Genomic DNA, 19,469 nt, shown 5'->3' on the forward strand with positions numbered 1-19,469 from the left:
GCACATTTGTACTATACTAATGACAACACTAATATTCATTCTCTTTTGTAGAATATGATGGTTCCTAATTCTTTACTTCTTGACCAGTTCTTTTAGTTCTTTTTTGGAGCGATGAGGGTTCACATTTTTACAGGGGGACGCAGAAGGGGGACTCTCCTCTGTCAATAAAGGTTCTCACAGTTTCTTCAACAATGCTAATAAGCTTGAGCCTTGGAGGTCGAGTAGCTGGGCACACTAGGCATGTTCTAATCATCTTACAGGGGCAGTGGGCAGTTGCAGGGTGTGGCCAGGTTGGACAGGATGGTATATTTGGTGTAGAAGATTAAGGGGTTGAGCAGAGTTATAGTCATGGCTATACTGGTCTCATTGGTGGCCTCTTTGGCCAATAGCCAATTTTTTTTTTTTTTTTTTGGCTGTGCTGCACAGCTTGTGGGATCTTAGTTCCCTGACCAGGGACCAAACCCATGTCCCCTGTAGTGGAAGCATGGAGTCCTAACCGCCAGGGAAGTCCCAAATTCTTTTTTTTAATTTGATTTTTTAAAATTGAAGTACAGTTTATTTACAATGTTTCAGGTCTCCAGCAAAGTGATCCAGTTATACATAAATATACATATGTATATGCTTATATACATAAATATACATACGTACACATATACATTATACATTCTTTTTCAGATTTTCTTCCATTACAGGTTATTACAGAGTATTGAGTAGAGTTCCCTGTGCTATACAGTAGGTCCTTGTTGTTTATCTGTTTTATATTTAGTAGTGTGTATGTATTAATCCCAAATTCCTAATTTATCCCCCCCCCCACTCCTCAGCCAATCCTTTTGCGAAAGCCTGGAATCCTAAACACTACTGGCCAATTCTTGATATGCTCATATTTTTAAAAATTTTTAAATGTCAATCTGATAAGCATGAAATACTAACACTGTTGTTTTAATCTGGTAATCTTTTTATTTTCATTAGCTACTTAGTTTCACTCTTCTGGACATTACTTTAGCATAAACTTTATACTTTTTTCTCTCTCGTGTTGCTCTTTTCTTTATTATTTGTAGTAATATTTTATACATTATGAATGTTAAACCCTTGTTGCTATGTATGTTACAAATATCTTCTTCCTTTTATGGAAACCAAGTTCCTCCGTATTTTCAGGACTTTGCAGTTTTAACACTAAAAGTTCTGTTCCCTGTGAATTCCCGTAATCCCAAAGCAAACCATGACAGTAGATCCCACAGCCACTTGTCTTCTACTTGGTCTAACAGAGTTTTTCAAATTGAAATCAGAATCACCTGTCCATAATTCAATTTCCAGATAGTCTAATTTCATCTGGGTGGAACTTCAGACTATGTTTATTTTTCAAAAGCTCCATCAGATTGTATTAATGAGTAGCAAAGTAAAGAACCACAGATCTAGGGTGTTGCATTCTTTATGTGTACCAGAATGCATCAAAGCACATTGCAAGTAGCAGATGATTTTACAAAGTTCTTGCTTTATTTCATACTTTTGAAGGTATCTAACAGGTTAAAATATATACAGGAATACATATCTCGTTATTTTGCTCTTTGCACACATTGATATTTCTATGAATTGAAGGTGTGTGGCAACTCTGTCCTGGCAAAGTCTATATTGGTGCCATTTTTGCAACAGCATTTACTTACATCATGTCTCTGTCACATTTTGGTAATTCTTGAATATTTCAAACTTTGTGATCACTGATCTTCGATATTATCCACTGCAAAAAAAGATTATAATTCACTGAAGGCTCAGGCGATGGCTAGCATTTTTTAGTTATAAATTATTTTTAAATTAAGGTATGTATATTGGGGTTTTTTAGATACAATGTTATTTGCACACTTAACAGACAACAGTATAGTGTAAACATAACTTATTTATATGCACTGGGACACTAAAAAAATTTGATTTGCTTTATTGCAGTTGCCAGGAATTAAATCCATGGTATCTCTCAGATATGCCTATATAAAATTTCTCTTACTATACGTAAAGGTCAAACTTTTGAAAGTCAACTGGCTTATGGTGGATTGTGCAATCTTTAACTATCATATAATCAAATCACTTTCAACTTACATTGTTTCCTTTTTTTAAGTCATGTTTAAGAAATCCAAAGTTTTCCCAGGACTCTATAAATAGTAACTCCTTTATCTTCTAGTAAATTTTATTGTCACTTAATTCTTTAATCCATTTGTGTACATGAAGACTTTATTTTCATTTCTTTCTATATGGAAAGCCACTTGCTTCAGCATCATTTGTTGAATACTATACCCTTTCACTATGTGTGGTGCCAACTCTATCACAGTAGTATGTATTTATAGTTGCATGAAAATGTCGCTATGCTTCTCCTCTGGTATACTGATATATTCATTTGTCCCTACATAAAAGCCATACTTTAAAAATTACTGTAGGGCTTCCCTGGTGGCGCAGTGGTTGAGAGTCCGCCTGCCGATGCAGGGGACACGGGTTCGTGCCCCGGTCCGGGAAGATCCCACATGCCTCGGAGCAACTGGGCCCGTGAGCCATGGCCGCTGAGCCTGCGCGTCCGGAGCCTGTGCTCCGCAACGGGAGAGGCCACAACAGTGAGAGGCCTGCGTACCACAAAAAAAAATAAAAATAAAATAAATAAAAATTACTGTAGCTTTTTTATAAGTTTTTATTTTGTTAGGTTAATCGCTTCCCTATCTCTCCGCCCCCCAGTTTTAATCTCTGCTTTCAAAATGGTTCTCCTTAGTCCTAGAAATGGAAACATAAATCTAAAATTTAAAATTTCAAACATCACAAGATATGCTAACGGAATTTATACTGCAGTAATACAATTATAGACTTAATTGAGCCTTTCCACAAGTGAACTTGATCTATCATTCCAAACTGCCTTTCTTACATATATTTTAAACATACTTTCCAATTTCTTTTCATAAAAATCACCAAGATCTTTATTTAGGCTTACTGCTCAGTTATCTTATTATGTTACTGTTAGGAATGAGTTGGTTTCTAAAGTGTATTTTAAAACAAGTATTACTTTATATGAAAGAAATGAAATTAGAATTGTATAGAATGAGCAAACTCCTAAAGTTTTACCATTGTGAACGTTTCACAATGTATCTGGTAGCTAACATTTCACAAGTTTTTGGCAGCTAAACATCACAACAAAGAAATTTCTCTCTATTCCTATCTTGCTAAGAATTTTTTATTACGAATGAATGTTGAATTATCATACTTTCCCTCCTTTACTCTGTTCATATAGATCTGCTATAAGTTTTTACTAAAGTTAAGCTATTCCCTTCGCTATGATGAATTCTACTCAGTCATAACTCTTTGATTGCTCCAATGAAGTCACCTACTATTTTCATGTTCGTGTTTTTAAGTAATGGTTGGTTAATTGTCTTTTCATGTGTAAGATCTCATTTTGATAACAAGGTTATCTCAAAGGTTAACTTCTTACATGGGTTGGGTGTAATTCCCTTTTAAATTACTATCTGAATATTTAGGACAAGATACTGTTTTCTTATAAGCTGGGCAAAGTTCTGCTATAAAGCCTACTTTGTGTGCATGTATTTGTGGTAGAGGATTCATCAATTTTTATTTCATTTTCATTTCTTGATTCCATTAGGAACTCCATATATTTTATTTTTTTAAATAAATTTATTTTTGGCTACATTAGGTCTTCATTGCTGCATGCAGGCTTTCTTTAGTTGCGGGGAGCAGGGGCTACTCTCTGTTGCGGTGCGTGGGCTTCTCATTGCGGTGGCTTCTCTTGTTGTGGAGCACAGAGGCATGGGTTCAGTAGTTGTGGCACACGGGCCTAGTTGCTCTGCGGCACGTGGGATATTCCTGGACCAGGGCTCAAACCCATGTCCTCTGCATTGGCAGGTGGATTCATAACCACTGTGCCACCAGGGAAGCCCTACAGATTTTATTTTTAAATGGCCTATTTGTGAATTTTAAAATGTATATTTATAAAGTGATTCAAAATATACATGTTTTTCAATCTTTATCAAATATATCATTTTCTCTTTTATGACTATTATTCTTTATGAATTCTATATTTACCCATCAGTGATGCAAGCAATTAGTCAATTTTTTACATTCTTTTAAAATATTAATGTTTAGTATCCTTGATTATTTTTCTTGGCTGTCTTTTATAAATTTGTTTTATATTTTCTTTTCACTCTTTTCTATGCATTTATCTTTTGTCATTTATAGAAGACTGCTAATTGTCCAACATCTTTTCTCTCCACAATTTTATCTATAATTTTAACAGAATTGTAGTTGGACACACGGCTTTGCAAGTAAAAGTCACATTTCCCAGTCTCCTAAGATACTATCTGATTCATCATCACAAAACAAAGTTCTAATAGAATGCAGAACAAGCTATTATGTGTCTTTTCAGGGTCTTGCCTTTCAAATAATTGCATGCACAGACCCTTGTTCTCTTTCACCCTTTCTGATGGCTGATGTGTGATAGCTTTTTTTACAGCTGTCCTGGAGATGTAAATTAAAAAGCTGATATTAAGTTTAACATGGCTGCTTATCAACCTTTAACTATTCCCCAATCATGAATCGATTTATGAGGGAAAAACAGAGTTCTTCATTTCTACCTATCTAAACTGTGTATTTATTAACATATTTGGCAGTGTTTTTAATAGAGGTACATCACTTGCATACTAAATTATTAGTTCTTTATCCAAGCACTTCAGCTTTAAAACAGAAACTTTGATCAATCTCAGCTTTAAAACAGAAATTTTGATAAATCCCACTTTTTTTTTTAACTGTTGGTTCTAACTAGTTCATTATTTTCATTTTTGTTTCTTCTCTAACTAGTTAAGTATTTTGGTGTATTCTTAAATTTTGATACAGGGTCAGGACATTGCTATGTTTTTACCAATTATTCATATCAAATGATACCACTTGAAGCCAGAGAATGTACCCTTTATCAGTGCTGCTCAACTTTTCTGCAGTAAAGAATTACCTTTAATTTTTAATTTACCAACCTACTGTAGGCTGATGCTTTTGTAAAATATTATAAAAATAAATTAAAAGTGAAGGGAATTAGATTCAGACAGGAAAAATACTTCGTCAATAGCTATAAAAGTTTCTAAGCTCTTAGTCTCAATTTTTGTACTATCTTGTCATAGATGGGTCAGAAAAACTGTTCATAGATTACATCCCTCCAAAAATCATAGTTCCAGTAGCATCGGTCTATATAATATATAAACCATGTAATACAGACTTACGTTGTATGATTAAAAGTTAACAGTTCTTGCCATAAGAGCTCTTGAAAAGGTATGACATCTTTTGAAAAAACAATGACTCTTGTCTAATTTATTTCTTCTTTTAATTTTCATAAAAGAATTTGTATTTATAAAAGTACACTTTCAGGGCTTCCCTGGTGGCGCAGCGGTTGAGAGTCTGCCTGCCGATGCAGGGGACACGGGTTCGTGCCCCGGTCTGGGAAGATCCCACATGCCGCGGAGCGGCTGGGCCCCGTGAGCCGATGGCCGCTGAGCCTGCGCGTCCGGAGCCTGTGCTCCGCGGCGGGAGGGGCCGCAACAGTGAGAGGCCCGTGTACCGCAAAAAAAAAAAAAAAAAAAGTACACTTTCAGAAAGCAACAGACAACAGAATAGGGATAATCTTTATATAAGCATACTTTAGTATAAACTGTGGTACACCCAGACAATGGAATATTATTCAGTGCTACAGTGAAATGAACTACCAAGCCATGAAAAGACAGGGAGGAAAGTGAAATAGAAGCACTAAGTAAAAGAAGTCAATCTGAAAAGGATACATTCTGTGTGATTCCAACGCTAAGACACACTGGAAAAGGCAAAAGTATGGAGACAAAGAGAAGATCACTGGTTGCTAGGGATCAGGGGAAATTTACAGCGGTAAAAGCCTAAATTTTAAAAAAAGTCTCAAATCAATAATCTAACTTTACACCTTAGGGAATAAAAAAGGCAGAGGTTCCAAAAGCTGGTAGCACAAAGAAAGTAACAGTAGAGAAGAAACAACAGAGAAAAGCAATGAAATCAAAAGTTGGTTCTTGAAAAGATAATAAAATTGACAAAAATTTAGGCAGACTGACAAAAAAACAGAGCTCACGACTACAACAAATGAAAATGGGAACATTACACAAACCCTCCTTAAACTTTTACCAAAAAATGAGTAGGAAACAGTTCAAAATTCATAGCACAATACCAGCATTACAGTAACAAGAAAGCCAAAGATATCACAAGAAAATGACAAATCAATACCTCAAAATATGAATCAAAATATGACATTTAATCAATACAACATACCATATTGTTCTGGGGTAAATTGTGTCCCCATCCCCCAAACGCAGAATAGTACTGAATTTGGAGATAGGCCTTTAAGGAGGCAATTAAAGCAAATCGAGGTCATTGGGTGGGCCCTAAACCAGTGTAGTGTTCTTATAAGAGGAAATTTACAAAAATAAAGAGATATCGGGGAGGTACACACACAGAGGAAAGATCTGAGGAGAAAGCATCATGTGGCCCTCTGCAAGCCAAGCAGAGGCCTTAGGAGAAACGAAATCTGCCAACACATGATTTCAGACTTCTGGCCTCCATACCTATGAGGGAATAAATTTCTGTTAAGATACCTCATCTGTGGTACTTTATATGATAGCTGCAGAAAATGAATAGTGATACCTCAGTATCAAAGGGGGACTGGTTCCAGGAGCCCCTGCATATTCCCAAATCTTGGGTGCTTAAGTCCCTTACAGAAATGATGTAGTACAATCAGTCCTCTGCATCCATGGGTTTCAAAACCTGTGAATATGGAGGGCTGACTATATATTTATTGATAAAAATCTGCATATAAGTGAATCTGCACAGTTCAAACCCATGTTGTTCAAGGGTCAACTATATAATCTTAATTCAATCAATATAATATATAATATCAACAGAATAAACAGCAAACGTCACATGATGAACTGAACAGATGCAGAAAAAAACATAAAATGCAAACCTTTTCACAATAGAAACACTCAGCAAAGAATAAAAAGGAACTTCCTAAATTTGATAAAGAACACCTACCAAAAGACAACAAAATCATTATACTTAATGGCAAAATACTGGATAATGTTCTCTTAAGTGTAAGAAAATAATATTTACTCTCACCACTATTCAAAATTGTACTGGAATTTCTAGGTGGCTAGGCAAGAGAAAGTTCTAGAAATCAGACAAGAAAAAAGGCATCCATACTGGAAAGGAAGAAGTAAAACTTTATTAGAAGATGACATGATCTTATAGTTAGAAAATCTTAAGGAATCCACTAAAAAATCTATTAGAATTCATATATGAGTTCACCAAGGTTGCAGAATACAAGATCAATATACAAAACTCTATTTTATTTCTATTGAACAAAAAATCCAGGACTATACAATGGAGAAAGAATGGACTTGTATACAAGTATCGAATCACTATGTTGTCTAACAGGAACTAACACAATATTGTAGGTCAATTATATTTCAAAAATAAACCAACCAACAACAAAAAAAACAAAGTCACAGAAAAAGAGAGCAGATTTTTGGTTACCAGAGATGGGGTGGGAGGAGCAAGAACTCATTGAAGGTGGTCAAAAGGTACAAACATTTTTAAGATAAATAAGTACTAGGGATGAAATGCACAAAATGATAAAAATAATTAAAATTGCTGTATGTTATACAAGAAAGTTGTTGAGTTTTCATCACAAGGAAAAATGTTTTTTCTATTTCTTTAATTTTGTATCTATAAGAGATGATGAATATTCACTGAACTTCTTGTGGTAAACATTACATGGTATATGTAAGTCAAATCATTAAGCTGTACATGTTAAACTTACACAGTGCTGTATACCAATTATATCTCAATAACACTAGAAGAAAAAAAGGAAAAAATATGCTTCTAAGGACACTATCAAAACAATGAAATCAACCCATAAGAGAAAATATTGCAAATGACATCTGATAAAGCACTTGTATCCAGAGTATATAAATAACTCTTACAACTCAGCAAGACGAATTAATCAATTAAAAAAAAGAGCAAATAATCTTCAGTCGTATGATTCAAGTCAGGACCACAATAAGCTATCACTTCTCACTTACTAGGATCAGTAGAATAAAACAGTGAAGTATGAAAAAGTGTGATGAGGGTATGGAAATCAGAATTCTCATATATCACTGGTGGAAATGTAAAATGGTACAGGTACTTTGGAAAAAAATCTCAGTTCCTCAAATGATTAAACATAATTATATGATCAAGCAGTTCCACTTCTTGGTGTATACCCAACAGAAATTAAAACATATATCCATTCAAAGACATGTACATGAATGCTTATAGCATCATTATTTATAAGTCAAAAAGTGTAAACCAAGTGTCTATCAACTGGCAAATGGATAACACAGCGTGGTACAGTCATACAATGGAATGTTTGCCCATAAAAAATGAAATCGTATAGATGAAGGTCCATGCTATAACAGCAACAAAGGATGGAAACATGCTATGTGAAGATGCACAAAAGACCAGATTATGATTCCATTCACATGAAATGTCCAAAGCAGGGAAATCTACAGACAGAAAGTAAATTAATGGTGTTTAGGGCTTGTCAAGGGTGCATGATATACAGAGAGAGGAATGGTGGGTAATGCTAAAGAATACAGTATATTTGAGGTACGGAAATGCTCTAAAATTGATTGTGGTGACTGTTCACATAGGTGTGAATACACTAAAACACCACTGTTTTGTATAATTTAAATGGGTGAACTATATGGTATGTTAACTGTATTTCAATAAAGTTATCTTTAAAAAGCTTCATAGGTATTAAAGGAGAGACACAAATATACAAATAGAACTGGAGACTTCAATATTCCTCTCAAAAACTAATAAACAAGTAGGTAAAATATCTGTAAGGATACAGACCTATGAAGCACTGTCATTTTGACCTAATTGACAGTTAAAGAAGTATTAAGGTTTTTAGTAGAAGTGATACCATCTTAGGCCCATACCATTACTCCTGTCTTTCGCTCAACCTACCCAGTATGGTTCAGTAAATCACTTCTGTTGTCAGGGGCTTTAGTTAATTGATATTGTTTACAATGGCTTGGATACAATGATGAAGACCTTTGCTGACATATTCCCAGCACACACCAGACTAGTTACCCAACTGTAAACCTTGACTTAGGGTTGCACATCCTGTTTCTAAGCATGTACCCCGATACCCTAGATTAACTATAAAACTGTCCTAATGGCCCCTCGATAGTGTAGAGTGCAGCTGCAAATGTTTATGGACCACTGTCTGATTCAGGTCCCACCCGCTAGGTTACCCTGTAATAAACTGAACCATTAATTATATGAAGCTGTCTGTCTCATTTTTAGTTCTCAGGATGCCTTCTCAGTTCAGTGAGCACTTTTTATTCCCTCCACCCTCCATCAAAAGCATTCCTGTCTAACAGCACTAAACATGTACTTTTCAAGCGCATATAAAATATTCAAAATATACCATATTCTAGGCCACAAAACAAACCTTAACAAAGTTTAAAAATAAAAACAAAATGTACTTTCTTGAGCTACAAGGAAATTAAATTAGATACCGGTAACAGAAAGATATCTGGAAAAATCCCAAATATTTGAGAACTAATCAAATACTTCTAAATACTCATGGATCAAAGAGAAAGTTACAAAGGAAAAATTTTATATAAATTAAATATGAAAATAGAACTTTTCACATTTGTGGGATGTAACTTAATTAGTACATAGAGGGAAATGTATAATACTAAACGGTGTGTTAGGGAGAAAACTAAGCTTCCAACTGAGGAAAAGAGAAGAGTAAATCAGATTTAGAAAAAGGAAATGGATAAAATATTTTTTAAGTGCAGAGATGAACACTGAAAAAGGAAAACAATAAAGAAAAAAGCCAAAGCTGGTTCTTTGATAAGATGAATAAATTCATAAACCTTTAGTCTAGCTGAGTAGGAAAAAAAAAAAAAGGCTCAAATTACCAGTATCAGGGATGAAACTAGTTATAACACTACAGACTCAAGTGTAGCCAGAAGATAATGGAATCTCATGAGTAACTTCTACCAAAAAATCCAGAACTTACATGAAATGAACAAATTTTTGAGACAGAAACTACCGTAACTCACTCATGAATAGCTTACACTAAAGAAAGGAATTTAAATTGCAGGTAAGGGCTTCCCTGGTGGCACAGTGGTTAAGAATCTGCCTGCCAATGCAGGGGACACGGGTTCAAGCCCCGGTCTGGGAAGATCCCACATGCCGTCGAGCAACTAAGCCCATGTGCCACAACTACTAAAGCCTGTGTGTCACAACTACTGAAGCCTGCATGCCTAGAGCCCGTGCTCCCCAACAAGAGTAGCCACCACAATGAAGCCCGCGCACTGCAAGGAAGAGCAGCCCCCACTCGCCACAACTAGAGAAAGCCTGCACACAGCAATGAAGACACAACGCAGCCAAAAATAAATAAATAATTTTTAAAAAAATAAATTGCAGGTAAAAATATTTCCATAAATATGAAAAAAAAAGAACTCAGATGGATTTTATGGCTTTGACTGACTTCCTTCACTTTAGCAAAAATATCAGTTCTGCACAAATTCATCCAAAATGTTGAAGAGAGAATACTTCTTCAGTTCATTCTAAGTCAGCATGCCTAATTTAAAAAATTAACTGAAAAAAAGAAAAATTCATACTAATAGATGAAAATCCTCAACTAGAAAAAAGAGCAAACTTAACCTGACTTGTCTAAATAATTATTTCATTTACAAACATTACTCCTCAACTCTTCCCTCCTCTCGATACTTCAAAATTCTACATGAAGTACATTTAGTTTTCCATTCTACAAAGCACATTTTTCCAGGAAGATTTACTTTGAAGACTGTGTTCTCTGAACAGTGAAAGGACATTCAATTAATACATCTGCATAAACAGATGTCTAAAGTTCTTTAGCTAATACGATCATTTTCTGTAAAAGAACAGAAATATTAACTATAGAGTAGGCACACATATGAACAAGCATTTTTAAAACTGCCACTCTGAGTGTAGAGTGAGAGGTAGGTTGATGAGAGTATATAAACTTCTTAACTTTACTTTTTTCACTCCTAGTACTAAAATCTACAGTGTTTTAGACTTACGTTGTATCATTTAACAGCAAAGTAATAAAGAAGCCCATCTAGGTGAAATTTTATCTTGGATGTTTAGAATCCAAATTATTATCACCATTGCTACCATCACAAGTAAAAATATCCTTCATCTGTTACTATTTTCTTTTACTTAATTTTTTGTTTTGGGGCCTTTTGCTCACTTGTTACCTGTATGAGCCCTAAAAGTTTGCTGTACTTTTATCAGGCAAACAACAAATACAGAAGAAATCATCATCCAAAGTAACATTTTTCACCATTCATGACTTTTCAGAGATATTAAAGGAGAAATGGTAGGGAAAGCTACTATTTTTTTCTCCCCTCATGATTAGCCTTTGAAATCACTACCTGCTTCCAACTCATTTCATTTTTCAAAACTGGTCTTCCATGGCCACAAATAATTACAGAATGAGCAGTGGACCTTTTGCTTCCCATGCTTCAACTACATGAATTTTTCACACAAAAATAATTCATACAAAACTAACTTTAGAAGAATTATTACATTTTGAGGAAAGATTATTTTTTAAAAAAGCTCTACATATTCTCTCAATGATCTTACTGCCAGCTAAGTACTACTTTAAATACGGAGCTTATGATCTGTAGCATGTCTTTGATTTGTTGTTAATGAACGAATAAAAAACCATAGGCTATATCCTAGTTATGCTGTAGAAACCAAACTTAAAAGTGCTTTTGTTCATTGTATCCCGTGCTCACACAAATGTAAATATTCTCTGATCTTCTATGAAAATAAAATTCCCAAACACTTTACTTCTGGCTAAAATTACTGTTGAAAGCAAAGGTCAAATATTAAATGATATGCTAGGTAGATAATAAAATTATGCTGGCACAGCTATACTAATAGCCAGTAAATTATACTAGCCAAAAACAGTATTAGACATTTATTTCCTTATGTTGAAAGATGCACTTAAGTCTACTTTATCTGCACTTACTCTTAACAGTAACAGAATAAGCATGTTATAATAAGCAGGTAAAAACAGTAAGAGAACAAGTAATAAAAGGAGCAGAGGAAAAAAGAAGTCTTAAAAAATGAAAAGCTCTTGAATGACAAATTTACAAAAGTTTATCTCACTGTCAAATATAAACCACGGCACCCAACAACTGGAAAATACACCTTCCAAAAGAGGCATGTAATTTCATGGTTAAGGGTATAAACTGTGGAGCCAGATTATTCATGTTTGACTTCCAATCCTTTACTTGCTAGCTGTGAGACTTGGGCAAATTTCTTATCTTCCTTATGCCTGTTTCTTCAATGGTAAAATAGTGATACCTGTACCCAGCTCAGTGGAACTTTGTGACAAATTACTATATATAAAATGGGACAGTGCAAAGCACAAGCAAAGCATGCAATAAATGTGTAGTAGTGGGGTTTTTTTGCAGGCACAGGTTAGATTGTAGCAATTTTTAATATGAATTTATGAAAGGACTTCAGTGGCTCTGTGAGACTACTGAAATCACACGCAAAACTTTAGACTTGAATGCAATTTTCCGGGAGATAAAACTGTTTTTGCTCTTAAATTTATGACCTATCTGCCCCAAGAGCCTAAATGTTAATACTGTGTTTATGCTTTTCTAAAAATAATATACTCAATATTGGAAAATAGTTAAGCCTCCCAGGCTATGATATCTCAAATTATTACTTTTTAAACATAACTGGTTAGTGATCAAGTCAATTCAATGTATGTGGGGTAAGAAAAACAGATTAAACACTTCCTTTGGCAAACCGCTTATTTTTATTTTTGGCAAACCGCTTATTTTTATTTTTTTCAAATGTAGATTAAAATCATCAATATGTCAATTTTGATAATCAGTAACTTCTAGTGAGTATTTTAAGAAAGAAAAATACTTGCTACTTGATAGAAAACAAAAGACTAGTATTAGAATCCATGTTATAATTATATAAACTGAACAGTTAAGATAAAACATAAAATTGGTTTAAGCTTCCTATGTTTCAGTCTAGGAACACAGTAAAGGGAGGGAAAGGTTTGTGCATGTAAATGAGCACCTATGCTCTAAAAGGACAATTTAATTTGAAGCTGTTAATTTTTGTTCTAAGTTTTAAAGAGAAAGCAAAATAAAATATGGCATAAAAAGGAAACCTAGTTTTGAAGGAGACTTTGTATCTTCAGGTTTTGACTGGTACAACCACCCTTCAGGCCCAGAAATACTCATAGACAAATCATGAAAAAATAAGAGAAAAACTTTATTTCAAACAGGGTCAGTGGTATGTATGTATGCTACAGAAAAGGCTGGTTGTAACAGCAGTTTCATTTCAAACCTGAATCGATGCACAAATGTGACAGTTTAATGATCAATTACTGCTAAAATGTGGATTAAATCCATCAACATGCCAATTCTGACATCTGTTATAGACACTATTATTTATTTTAGTAGTAGAGGCTAATTTTTATCAGAAGAAAATGAAAACAACCTTACGGTTTCTACTAATGTAATGAACTGTATCCCCAGTATTGCTCTGAAATTATACCACTAGGCTGCTAAGAGAAATTCTAACTTCATCCAAATGTATTATTTAACTGATAATCTTCAATCATCATCTACTGTTGGCTTGATGGTTACTCCTCTTCTTATCTGACCCCAACCAATTAAACTGAAAAATGAAAATAAAAGAAATCATGAATTTTAAATCCATTTCATTAGCATTACTATAAAATGTTGATATATCTAATTTTACTACACTCTCCTCTAAATTCAAACTTGTTCCCATAACATGTTCTATTAAAAAAAGTCTGTATGTTACCTTCTTAGATTCCTAGAATCGGACACATGGATTTTCGCCATCAGGAATGACAAGAAAAGCAAACAAGAAGTTTCTGTCACACATATGCTCATGTTTCTCTAAAAAAATATACCTATCCATTCAGAATCAGCAAACAAGAGCATCTCAGTTCCCCCAATGAACAATGCCAATAGACAAAACACATCAACTTAAATTAAAAACAACAACAACAAAAGAAACCCAACGCATTATCAATTCTTTTTTCCTTGAAAAATGCCTCTTTCACAGCATCTCAACATATCATAATGGCTTTAAAGGGAAATAAGAGAAAGAAGTGAAGAACTAGAATAGGTAGTCTATAAACAAATTACTCTCAATAGCAGAGGGATCAAAGGCCCCTCTAGTCAACAACCAGACTGGATTGATACCACAACTTTACTTTCTAGAACAAAACCCACCTAAACATGGGTAAAAAATACAATTCTAAAGAATATAAATGAAGAAGAAAGTTAGCAAAAATGGGGAACTTGAAGGTTCCAGATACCTGTTCTCCTATAGAACCAAGTAATTAACATTCTGAAAAAGTAGTTTTGTGGATCTGCAGCAGCCAAGCATATGCCCAACAACAAAAAAAAGCCACACGCAAGATAGAAAAAAATTTGTGTAATTTTGCTCACCCAATGCAGCATAGCCAAGAGGAACCCAACCAATTCCCAGTTCCTCCCATGGGACAGAAGGGAAAGAACAGAACTTGTTTTCCAAGGTCTAGTTTGTCTGGGGGTTGCTCAAGGGACTAGTTTCTGTCTTGTCTGACTCTGAGTACCCGGAGAGCTGTGGCATGGTTGCATCATCAGGTTGAAGACTCCAGAAAGTGGGAGTGTGAGACCAGGTGAGTAAAACCTTCAGAAGGACTAAGGGTGCCTGGGGAACAAAGGATTATGAGCAGAGAAATACAGTAAAGTGAGGTCACAGAAGAAGCAAGGGTGAGACTTGAAGAAACTAAGACATATAAAGCAGTTGTCTACATGAAAATATTGGACAAAAGAACACAGCTCCAGGGAAGATGCATACCCAGAAAGGCCTGAGAAGACAATAAACAGTCACACTCGGTTGATCAGTGAAGATTTTTTCCTTCAGTCTTCAAAGTCTATAAGAGATGGCTTCTTTTCCTTCCTTTCAAATGCCCAATTTTAAATAAAAGATCACAGGTATACAAAGATACAGGGAAACATGAACAAAGCCCCTGCAAGAGAACAAAATAAATCCCTGGATACTAAACCTAAAGATGCATAGGCCTTGGACCCACTTGAGAAGGACTTTAAAACAACTGTCTTAAATACTTCCAAAGAGCTAAAGGAGAAATAGAGACCTAAAAATATAATGAAATACACAAACAAAAAGAGAATTTAAACAAAGAGAGTTTATAAAAATAAAGAGAAAAAAAAACTAAATAGAAGTTCCAAAGCTGAAAAATGCAAGGACAATTGAAAAACTCAACAGATTAATAAAACAGCAGATTGGAACAGTATCAGCAAACAGACAACAAATCTTGAAGATAGGTCATCTGAAATTATTGAGTCTGAGAAGCAAAAGAAAAAACAAAGAAAAGTAAACACCAACTGAAGTACTTATGGGACATCCAGAGAATCAACACATGCATTATGGGAGTAGCAAAAAAAAAAGAGAGGGGCAGAGAGTTTATTTGAAGAAATAATGACTGTAATAGTTCATGAATATATATAAGAAGCTCAAAACCCTCCAACTAGGATAACCCAAAGAGAAGTGTATCAAGGCACACTGTGATCTAACTGTCCAAGTCAAAGACAATGAGAGACTTTTAAAACTGCAAGAGAAAAGACAGTCAGTACATATAAGGGAACTTCCTTAAGATTATCAGTAGACTTCTTAGCAGGTAACTTGCAGGCTGAAGGACAGTGGCATGATATATTCAAAGTGCTACAAGAAAAAAACTACCAACCAAGGACACTATCTTGAAAAACTGCTTTCAAAATGAAGAAATGAAGACTTCCACAGATAAAAGCTGAGTGATTCATTATCACTATATCTGCTTTTAAAGAAATGCTAAAATAAGTCCTTCAAGTTGAATTGAAAAAATACACAGCAACACAAAGACCTATGAAAATATAATGCTCACTTGGTAAAGGGAAATACACAAATATAAAAACCTGTATTATTTAATTCTGGTGCACAGAATCTAAATGACACAAATGTAAGAAGTAATGATAAATACAATATGCAAATATGTAATTCATTTGTCACATCAATAGCATTAAGTGCATGAATAAATATTTAAAAAGAGTAAGGTACTGTATGTAACTGAAGTTAAGCTGTTAGCAGTTTTGAGTAAAATGTTTTAATGTTTAAGTTTTTATATGTAATCCAACAACAAGAACAACAAATCTATAGAATATACACAAAGGAAAAATGGTGGGGTGAAGTCATAAGAACATAGGAACAGGGAATTCCTGGTGGTCCAGTGGCTGAGACTCAGCACTTCCACTGCTCTGGGCCCAGATACAATCTCTGGTTGGGGAACTAAGATCCCACAAACGAACACAAGAATGAAGCGGAGGGCTTCCCTGGTGGCGCAGCAGTACAGAGTACGCCTGCCGATGCAGGCGACATGGGTTTGTGCCCTGGTCCGGGAGGATCCCACATGCCGCGGAGCGGCTGGGCCCGTGAGCCATGGCCGCTGAGCCTGCGCGTCCGGAGCCTGTGCTCCGCAACGGGAGAGGCCACAGCAGTGAGAGGCCCGCGAACCGCAAAAAAAAAAAAAGAATGAAGCGGAACAGAATCCCACTGGCCAATGTGGGTTATGAGCACCAAAATAAAAACAAACAGCGACGGATCATAACCCACTGTAAACAAGTAAATAAACAGGAAAAGAGGAATGGCAAATGATAAATGTAGAGAAGCACCACAGTTATGCTATCCCCAGAACAAAGCACAATTCAAGCAAGAAAAATCAAGTGGCAAAGGGGTAGGCAATTTGATGAGAAGCAGGCTATTTGCAGTCTTAAGGGTTCTCATCATAGACTTCATTAGTGCAAGCATAAAAAGAGAAACTTTACAAAAGAAAAATCAGATGTCTTGACTGTATGAACAAAATTAACCTCACCATCTAGGTGCAGCCAGATATTCTGTGCCCTTGAGATTCCTGATAAAGACACAGCACAAACTATATAGCATTTTGGTTTATAATAAATAACCTGAATCTAATAAGACAAAATATCAAATTCAAATTGAGGAAGATTCTATGAATTAACTGGCTTGTATTGTTCAAATGTCAATTCATGTTCAGACAAAAACGTTTAAAAAAGTTCCATATTAGAGAGACTATAGGAACATGAAAAGGAAATGAAATATGTGATCCTGGGGTGAAGCAAGAAAAATTCAATGAAGTACAATGGTGAGACAGATGACAAAACTAGAAAGAGGAGTTCAGGTTTTTGTATTTTGTCAACATTAAAAGTCTTGAACTAGCTGTATAAGAGAATATCCTTACTCTTAGGAGATACACACTGAAATATTAATAACTCTAGGTTATGCAACCTACTCAGTGGTTCATAAAAACTAAGGTGTATGCTTATGTATGTGCACATGTAATAATATGAATGGTGTACATATATAAAAAGTCAAAGAAAATGGAAATATTAATTCGGAATTGTTTGATTTTATATAGATTCTGTCTGAGATTAAAGGAAAGCCAGTTGCAATACCTGGAGTAAAAAAGTGAACTGCAACTTTATAAATCAGTGCTGGAAATATAGATTTTAGTGATCCAAATACACACCTGAGAATTAAAGCCATGAGAACCACTGAATTCAAGGACAAATGTGTTTGTGCGTGTCTATAACATCATTAAGAACTAATATACCAGAAGAAAATGTGCCGTTGCTCTTGAATGAAAGGTGGACAAGTTGACAAACTTACCGCCAGTGTTTCTCAACTCTTCGGCTAAGGGCTATTTTTTCTCCCACTTCTGTGCACACAGGATTAGTGAGAACTATTTTACCCAAATCAGCCTTTACTGCACTAACTCTTCCTCCTGTTGAAAGGGATCCTATGTTCACCATAAGCACTTCATTCTTAGATAGCTTTTGCACCTAGGGAAATAAATTAAGAAAAAAATCCTTAAATAAAGGAACGGCTTTCCAAAATGAAGTGAGAATTTACCAAATACTGCTAGAAATAAACTATGAAGGAAAAAAATTCTGCACAAATTACATTATAATGGGATTTGAACTATGTATGTGTCCAAACAAAACAAAATGTTAGTTATTTGGCATTTACTGAATATACACAAGGTCTAATTCTAAGCTACTTAGTATAGCATAGATCAGTCAATGAAACTCTTAAAATTTTGAAGAGACTTGCAGCAAAAAGAATGTACAGGGACTTCCCTGGTGGCGCAATGGATAAGACTCCCCGCTCCTAATGCAGGAGGCCCAGGTTTCATCCCTGGTCAGGAAACTAGATCTCACATGCATGCCATAACTAAGAGTTCACATATCACAACTAAGGAGCCCAAGTGGTACAACTAAGGAGCCCAGCTGCTACAACTAAGACCCGGTGCAACCAAATTAATTAATTAATTTAAATAAAAAAAGAAAAAAGAAGTTCAATATTTCTTGAAAAGTGCAGCAAGACAATAACAAAACACATAGTTTAGTGGGTTCTGAAGGCCTAATTCCATTCATGTAATGTTAACTCGGTACTTAAACTTCCTGGCCGCTATAAAACTGGATAACACCTACTATCGTAATTATTAACTGTTACACTGCCTACTGCTGTTGTCTATACTTACAGTCTCATGTCAAAATTCAGACCAGTGTTTTTAAGGGCTTCAAGTTTCATTAAGTCAGAGGGTAAGAAATATAAATATTAAAGGAACTCCAAAAAATTGACATGTAAATTTTATAAGCACTTAATTCACATCCAGAACAATTCCTTTCACATGACCATTGTTTTTTCCTAACATAAATAGGACTTTACAATCATACATACAGAATTTTGAGTACTGTACGGATTGATACTCAATCTTTCAAGAAACAAAGGTAAAAATTTTAAGCAACCCATCAACCAATCCTAAGGCCTAAAGAAAATGTGGAGAATAGAATCTGATAGCAAGAAAGAGATACAAAGAAGACTTAGTTACTAGAAAAAGCCCAGTGTTAAAAAGTTAATATAAGAATTCTATATCACTCTTTTGCCACCTGTTTCTCTCCCTAAGCTTATTATATCATCAGATATTTTAATGTCAAAACATGTATTATGGATCTGATTCCTTTTAAAATGTCATTTTCCTACTGCTGTTTAAAATAACTCTGAAATGAAACTGCTGGGACACTGCACACTTAAATACATTACAAATTTATACTTTCTCAAAAAAGGTTAAAGTGCTTATTTCTGTGTATCTTTGCCAACAAAATCTTACTTTTTAAAAAGAAGTGTATTCTAGAAATATTAAGTCTTTGTAATATGTGCCACAAACACTTTTTTCCATTAAAAAACAAAACAAA

The 19,469-nt window shown here is 34.9% G+C and overlaps 1 protein-coding gene across 2 annotated transcripts in view; it reads right to left on the reverse strand.

Annotated features, from left to right (window-relative positions):
• Positions 1–1,472: 1,472 nt before the first annotated feature.
• Positions 1,473–19,469, reverse strand: part of LOC307181055 (eukaryotic translation initiation factor 2 subunit 3-like) — a 34,480-nt gene continuing 16,483 nt past the window's right edge. Inside the window, exons 11-12 of one of the 2 annotated variants that reach the window (XM_079911831.1) lie at positions 17,881–18,053; positions 1,473–1,735 (exon numbers count right to left, since the gene is read on the reverse strand). In XM_079911831.1, the coding sequence (XP_079767957.1) occupies positions 1,729–1,735; positions 17,881–18,053 (180 nt within the window). In that variant the 3' untranslated portion in view covers positions 1,473–1,728. Of the gene's footprint in view, positions 1,736–12,938; positions 13,798–17,880; positions 18,054–19,469 lie in introns of those variants that run through there. The other variant, XM_079911830.1, reaches the window with a different exon arrangement.

This window comes from Stenella coeruleoalba (assembly GCF_951394435.1).
Source record: "Stenella coeruleoalba genome assembly, chromosome: Y".
NCBI classification, from domain to species: domain Eukaryota; kingdom Metazoa; phylum Chordata; class Mammalia; order Artiodactyla; family Delphinidae; genus Stenella; species Stenella coeruleoalba.